The sequence below is a fragment of the Talpa europaea genome, assembly GCF_964194135.1.
Source record: "Talpa europaea genome assembly, chromosome: 1".
Classification (NCBI taxonomy): domain Eukaryota; kingdom Metazoa; phylum Chordata; class Mammalia; order Eulipotyphla; family Talpidae; genus Talpa; species Talpa europaea.
Genome location: NC_140073.1, coordinates 111,654,627 through 111,662,480, shown reverse-complemented (window position 1 = coordinate 111,662,480; position 7,854 = coordinate 111,654,627). Strand labels below are relative to the sequence as shown.

Here is a 7,854-nt window from a genome sequence, read left to right as displayed (position 1 = left end):
TTTAAAAAGCTTTTACCTTTCACAGATTGTTTTAAAATCACTTTTTAAAAACAAACCCACTGGAGTTTTGTCTGACCCCTCCGGGAGGTGCAGACACCTCCCTAGTTAAAGCTGTCAAGGACCTTCCCCCCCACCCCACCCCCAGGCGCTCCAGAGTTTTAAAATGTCACCTTTGAGAGCATTCCCATTAAGTAATACAACTAGACATTCTTAGAACCCAATTTAATTTACGCTGTTTATATACAAATAAATAATTTAAACTTCTCAAAAATGTATAGGTATTATGGCTTTTGTAACTCACATAACCTTACACGACTAAAACTAACATTAAGGGATTTTTTTTTCCCAACAAAAAAAAAATCGACCCAAATAAAGGCTATCGAGGGGGGCAACAAGATTAAAAAAAAAAAAAAGAAGTGTATTGTTCAGAGTCCTTTAATAATACCAAAATGAAAATATGATGTCAAGATTTTCTTCATACAGATAAACGCATTTAATTTCTTTAGATGACCTTAACTTACGTGTTTGTGAGTGAAATGATAACTCAACATTTTAAATATCTTTTACATATATACTGACTTTCACAAAGTGCATCAGAAAATTAAAAAAACTCCCTGAATTTCAGGAATTCACCAAAAAACTCTATTCGAATGAACATTTACAAGAAAATAAAAGAGAACACAATCTTTTGAACCCTATTTATACAGATGTTATGAAATACAGAGAAACTTTCACTAGACTTCCAGTTTAATTTCTCACCTTCAGCCTTTTTGATGCTTCCTTTTTTAGGAAAAAGTCTCATTGTAAGTAGATATCAAGCAGGACTTGGAGCATTTTATATATAATATAATCCACACAAAGGGTCTGTTTTTATAGGTCCCGTTTGTTTGCAAATGTTCTGACAGTCCTTTGCAAGGGTGGTGGCTTGTTTTTTTTTTTGAGAAAAGGAACGGGAAGGGTAGCAGAGAGGGGTGGGAAATGGGGGGAGAAGGGGACGTTTCTGTGTATTGCTCTTCGCTCGAGAAGTTTGTGCAAGTGATGTGTGTGTGTGTATGTGTGTGTGTGCGGATGTGTGTTCGCGCGCGCGCGCGCAAAAGCGTGCTTATGGTCGTAGGCTCCGGTGTGTGTGTATGCGTGTGTGTGCGCGCAGTTTTTTAGTTGTTATTTGTGTCGGAGGATGGTTCGCTTTTGTTCCTGGGCCACGCGATGATTTTCGTCTGGGCTCGGACAGCAGAGGGGCGCTCCCGGCGGGGCGGGCGAGCAGCTGCCCGGGAGCCGGGCGCGGTTCCACCTCGCGCCGGCCGGGGGGCGTCCCTGGAGCCCCCGCCCGTCGGTCGCCCGCCCGCTCGCCCTCCGAACCTCGCTCGCTCTCGGTGTCTCTACTCGTCGGCGCCTCTCGCCCGGCCTCCTAAGAGTCGTTGGGGCCAGACGCGGCTTCCTTGCCTCCCGCCGAGGCCGCTGCTGCCGCCGCGGCTGCGGCTGCCCGGGCCGCACTGACGCCCGAGTCGTGCAGGATGAGGTCGGGGGACTCGGAGCGGGGCGTCTCCAGGTTGCTGGCGTCCGTGTCACTGTCGCTGCCCTTTTTACCCCCGCCGCCCCCGTTGTGCGTCTTAATGTGTTTGCTCAGGTGGTCGCTGCGCATGAAGCGCTTGTTGCACACAGGACAGGCGAAGCGCTTCTCGCCCGTGTGAGTCCGCAGGTGCCGCTGCAGCTCGTCCGAGCGCGTGAAGCGCTTGCCGCAGAAGAGCCAGTTGCACACGAAGGGCCGCTCGCCCGTGTGCCAGCGCAGGTGCGCCTTCAGGTGCGAGGTCTTGCCGTACACCTTGCCGCAGCCCGGGATGTGGCAGCTGTGCAGGCCCTTGCGCCGCAGGCTGGCCCCGGCCGGGCCCAGCCGCTCGGCCTCCTGGCAGTTGGGGCAGTCGCAGGTGGCGCGGCCGGAGTAGCGGCGGGCGGAGCGCGCTGAGCTCCCCCCGGCGGCCGCCGCGGCGCCGGAGATCATGGCGCTGGCGGCGGCGGCCGCCACGGCCGCGCTGGAGTCCGAGTACGAGGGCAGCACCGGCTTGAAGCCGTCCTGGGCCAGCAGGTGCTGGCTGGTGGAGAGCAAGTGCGAGGCGGCCGCGGCCGAGGAGCCGAGGCCGGTGGAGCTGAAGGCCGAGTGCGTGAGCGAGCTGAAGTCGGGGTTGTAGGTGCCGAGCTGCGAGTGCAGCGAGGCCTGGGGGGCGCCCGAGTGCAGCGAGCTCTGGAGCCCCCCAGCGGGGTTCTGCACCTCCAGCCACGAGCCCGGGCTGCTGTGCACGTCCCACCAAGACGACGCCGCGCCGTTGGTCACCTCGCCCGCCGCCAGGGTCGAGTGGAAGCCCGACTTGTACCACGACTCGTAGGGGTGCGCCATGCCCACGCGCGGGTACAGGCCGTCGGCCGCCGTCGTGTGCACCTTGGAGATGAAGGCCGACTGGCCGCCCGCCTCCTGCGGGGACACCCCGGCCGCTGCCGCCGCGGCCGCCGCCGAGTTGGAAAAGAGGCCGCCGTAGTCGCTGCTGAAGGCGGACGACGTGGGGGACGTGGAGGCCAGGCAGAAGGCGCTGTTGGCGGCGCCCGAGCCGCCCGCCAAGCCGCCCGAGCCGCGGCCGCCGGTGGCCACCGCGAAGCCGGAGAGGCTGGAGCCGAGGTTGCAGCTGGACGAGGAGCGCTTCCAGGGGTGGAAGCCGCCCTTGGCGAAGGCGCTGGACTCCGGCAGCGTGGTCAGCGGGCTCGTGTTGCCAATCTTGTTGCAGGTCGCCGCCAGCATGGCCAACGGGGTCGTTCCGAAGCGCGGCTCTTCCTGGAGAGGGGGAGGGGAGGGAGCAAGGAGGGCGAGAGGAAGTGGGGGAAGACACAAAGTGCACCCGTGAGCCGCCCCGTCCCCCCGCGGCGGGTCCCGTGGGGAGGGGATGAGGGGGGAGCGCCGCGCCCCCGGCCCGCGCCTCCACCCCGCGCTCTCGCCGCAGAGGTGCCGCGCCCCGCGCGGGACGCGGACGGTCGCAAGGACAAGGGTCCAGGAGCTGCAAAGTTGCTCCGCAGCGGGGCTGCAATCCAAGATGTCTCGGTTCTCCCCACCTCGGTCGCTGCCACCCCTGCCCCGAGCCCGAGTCGGGTTTCCTGCCTGCCCCTCGCGGTAGACCCGCTCCCCTCTCGGAAGCCCCCAAATCGCCCTTCGGGGGGAAGCACGGAGGTAAACACAGCGGCAACCCGCACAGGGTGAGCCGGGGGCGGCCGAAACAGCGCCCCAGGGGCGGCAGGAAAGTTGGGGCACTCCTCCCCGGGGTGGCTGCGACTTGACTCTTCTCTTTTAACAGAAAACGTTGCTTTTAATGTTTGCACACACGAAAACCCGATTACGAAAACAACAATGTGAGGAGGAGCGACCCAGAGACGGATTTCAAAGTCACAGGCGAACTGGGGAGCCGCAGAAGTGTAAATGTTAACGTGACTACATGGGCTGCAAAACGATTCAGGATGTTTTCTGGAAACACCACTGTCGCGTAATTGCAACAATCCCCGAAGCAAGGGGGGGATGGGGCATACATCAGGAGGGGAAGAAGAAAAGAAACCTCTAGGCTTTCTTTAAAAACCAAATAAAAAAGGGACTTGCTCAGCAAATCATTTTCTTACAAAGGCATCTCCTAGTTCCCATCTCTTGGGGGGCAAATCCGGGCTGGAAATGTGGAAAGTGCGAAAAGAAGCTGCAGTCCAGCAGCAACAGTTTCTCGGGAGCCGCAGACCAGGAGAAGCCATAACGAAAAATGACTCCAGTTAAAAGAAGCAAATGCGCCGCCGCACTTCCGACTTACCCCGAGTATAGACGTGGCCATAGCAGGTCCCTGGGCTGCGCGGCGGGGCCGGGAGCGGGGATGAGCCTGGCGGGCTGCGGAGGGGAAACAGCTCGGGTTCCGCGAGGCTCCCGCGTCCCCGCGCTCGCGCCGAGCGGACTCCGGGCTCCCGGCGACTAAACTCAGCCTAAGTGCTAGGAGCACCCGCTTTGAAGTGCCGCTGGCTGCGCCTCCCGCCCAATGAGGGCTCAGGCAGAGCAGACGGGAGCTGCCCCGCAGCCAATCAGACGCGCTGAGGGCCCCGAGCCCGCTCCCGGCGCGTGCCAGTCAAAGCCGCTAGCTAGGGGTGGGGGAGGTCGCGGGCGAGGGACTGAGGAAATTACAGTGCAATTAAAAATTTACACACCCGCACCAAGCTCGGTTTAAGTACCGTGGAGACCGAGCCACAAGACCCCCCGGCCACCCCGAGAGGATGCAAGTTAGGGGGAACAGTCCTACATCTCGCCCTACTTGTGGGAAAGCAGGCTGGAGGGGAGGGGGCGCCCGCCGAGGCGAGGCTGCACCAGCCGGGCCCGAGTGGAGATGGAAATGTCAAGGCACACTTGGTGCGTCCAGGCTCGCGCCTGAGGAGCACAACTTGAGTTGGAATCCAGCACTCCTCTGGCGATTTGGTCATTTGTCGTTTTTGTCTTCTACCTGGCTCGTTTTCCCCCACTGGATGCAGTTTTACTTACTCTGAGTCAAATTGAGGAGAGGGTGCGGAGGGACAGCTCCTCTGGGAGGATGGAAATAGGCCTCTCCGTCCAGGTCTACACCCACGGACTTGCTGGGAGGGCCTGCAGCCTGCTGCATTCCGCCATTTCTCCAAACGATCTAAGTGACTTCCTAATTGTCGCTCTGGCCTCTGACCCGGGGGGTAATACAAGTGCCACTCACACTAGAAGCTTCTGGTGGTAATTGAGGGCACCCTTTGTACCGTTTCGCCAGCGCCTAGATACCAGGTTAACCCAGTTGTCAAATATGACTAAACAGTGGGATGTGCTGATTATCTGCCGGATTTCGCTGGGGGCTGGTATGGGGGTGGGAGGCATCAGCCCATACAACACGCTGCACGAAGCCGCTTATTTTCACATTGTAACAACTTTGGAAACAGAGACCGGCGCGAGGCGCGTCCGCCCCCACCGCCACCCCCGCTGAAGCTGCAGCTTGCTCGGCTGTTTGTTTAACCCAGTGAAGATTTGCATGTCACGTTTCAGCCAGGAGCCAAGGTTTCTTGCCCCAATTCCAACCCACTTCCACTCCAGACCGCCTGGGCCTAGAGGCTTCTCTGCAGTGCGAGGGCGCCCATCAAGACGTGGGCTCCCTCCTACAGCCCTGCTTTCGTGGAAGTGCTCAAGTGTCCTCTTGGGGACCCCTTCCGCGAGTGTGGGAGACGAGGTCACACGTGGGTACCTTCACGTTCAGGTAGCATCCTAAAGTCCTCTCTCGGTTTTGTCAGTGTGATGAAAGGTGTCAGACCACTGCGCATCCTGCAGTCCCTCAGCAACCGCTGAACCATGGGTTTTTCTTCTTACTGGGTTTTTCTTCTTACTGGGTCTCGCTTTCTCTTTCTTCTTCAGGGCAGCTAGGGATTGCTTTTGAATCAGGAATATCAGTGCCCTCTGACAGACCTGGATATTGGTTTTCACGAACCACATAGACCCACATTCTGCTTTTTTAAAAGGAATTTTTATCAGAGAACCCCAAATGTTCGGTGTCAAAGACTAGTTGTCACGGAGGGGGGAGCAAATGAGGAGGAACTGTGCCCCCCGTGTTTTCTCTCTTCTTTTGCAAAATCTCTTGGTCCAAAAGTGGCTCTTCTTTCGGCCCTAAGACTGAGCCTGCGAGCATCCTGGCGCACCCCGTGGGTGGGGAGGGATATTTGGGTCGCTTTCTGTGCTTTTCGTTAAAATACTTTCACTTGGAATGCTTCCTGTTTGTTTAAAGTAGCAAAAACACCAAGGAAATGGACAGAGGAAGAGAAAAGAAAGAAGTCAGCGAGAAGACACGCACGGTTCTAATGTTGCGCTGTGCCCTGGGGGACCGTGGTGGAAATGGTTGGGGGGGGGCGGGTGAGGGTGGGAGGGGGAACTCGTGAAAAACCCCGGGAGGGATTCAGGGTGGAGATTGTGGGGGGGAATCCAGGCAGCCTGGAAGAGCCGGAAAGCGCTGCAGAGGGACCCGGGAGTCCTTCCCAACAGGTGACTTCTCCCCTGGAAGGAGAGGCTGGTACTCGGCTTCCTGGAGAGTCTCCGCGTCGATTTACTAATAGAGGGATTGTTAAGTGGCAGCGAGGCGTTTCCGACTCAGTGCAGCCCCGGGAAGAGAAGCGCGGAGGTTTCCCCTTTCCACCTCCTCCCCACCCCCAACACACCCTCTCCTTAAGGAAACCTGACAAAGTAATAAATAAGACAATCCGAAAAGCCACTTAGCACTGGTGACATTTTCAAGTCAACCATTTAACAATTCACACTGGCACCTCGGGCTCCAGGCGCCCAGGCTGCCTTCCTTTTTCTCCTCCTCTTCCTCACCCCTCCCCTCCCCCTGCTGCTGCCGTTTTCAGTGTAGTTCCAGCTGTCAGACTCTACGAGGGCACTCCGACATCCCTCCAGATACATGCGTTCGCATCACAATAAAAGTTAGGGAAACCTTCCAAATGAACGCAGGCAGATTCCAGGACCACTTCAACTCTAACGTGGGGCCCTAAGGAAATCTTTCCAAAAAGGTCCAGTTGCTGGGTGTTGGTTGTTTTTTTTTTTTTTTCCGTCTGACAGATTTTTTTTTCATTCCCTAAAAAATCTAGTTTTTAAACAAAGATCAATGTGTTATGCTAAAGTGTTGAGCTGACTGTTAAAACATTTGGGGAAATAATGACAATGTAACAAAGGCCTGGTTTGGAGTGAATCATCACCCTTTTAAAAGTTAAAGCAATTTTCAGGAGAATAGCTTTCAGCAAATGCTTTACATTATTCAAAACGGCCAAATAATGCTCTATTATAGCGCCTGAATGCTGCCAGTCAGCCCCTAAGTGCAATTTGTGCAAAGGCCCCGGTGCCTTATCTCCACTTCTTTATAAAGAGGTGAATATAAAACAATTTCTTCCAAACCCAGACAGAGAGCACGAAAATTGCTTCCCTTTCTGCAATCAGGGCAATTTAACTGGAGTGCAATTAGCACTATTAAATGTCGATTCTGCATAAACAAATCTGACTGAGCAGCGAAAGTGGGGTGAGAACCTCATATACACTGAAACTGATTTTTTAAAATTATGTATCCGGGTCCTTTACAATTGATCCGTGACGTTTTCATCTTGGAATATATTAACATGGTAAATACACTATGGTTAAATCAACATAATTTTTTTTGCAAAAAAAAATTTCAATAGGAATCCTAATAAAGAAGAATAGGGTAATTAAAGGGAAGAGTTCACTTCCTTTGAACAAATATTGTTTCCCCCATCTTTCCTCTCCCGAGAGCTTTGATCTGAGCAACTGCTCAAGTTGCTGCGTTTAGAAGGCAAAGCCGGGAAACAATTCCATCATTAGCGCTGATCCGAAGGATTGGAGCTCCTCCGCCACGCGAAAAAATGTTTCTCCCTGATGCCCAGGAAGCCGGGTGGGAGCAGGGAGGACCAGTTATCTTCTGAACAAGTAGAAATATTAGTGGCTGCCTAGTCTCCCCCGGGGCTTTGACCTGTCGCAGAGATTAGCAGCGGGTCTACCGCACGGGGGTTGGGTGAGGTGGAGTTGGGGAGACTCGAGGATGTGGGCGGGAGGAGAGGCTTTGGGGGAGGAGGAACCGAGGGTTCTCGCCGGGGTGTTGCTGGCTGCTGCCAAAGCCTCCGCCACGAGGACTGGAATGGCCGGGGGCGGAGAAAGAGAAGAGAGAGGAGCCGATAAAAAGCGTTTATCTGACCTGTCCTCCGCCCACCTGCCTTTATTTATTTATTTGTAAGCCACAGCGCTCCCTCTTTGAATCATTTGCGCAATTAATTATGCTTTTCATT

The 7,854-nt window shown here is 55.2% G+C and overlaps 1 protein-coding gene across 1 annotated transcript; it reads right to left on the bottom strand.

The window, feature by feature from the left end:
* Positions 1–1,408: 1,408 nt before the first annotated feature.
* On the bottom strand, positions 1,409–3,851 carry SP9 (Sp9 transcription factor; the record flags this gene model as incomplete). The annotated part of the gene is made up of 2 exons (XM_084239894.1): positions 1,409–2,821; positions 3,831–3,851. The coding sequence occupies 2 exons, from the start codon at positions 3,849–3,851 to the stop codon at positions 1,409–1,411; spliced, it is 1,434 nt and encodes a 477-aa protein (XP_084096020.1).
* Positions 3,852–7,854: the final 4,003 nt, after the last annotated feature.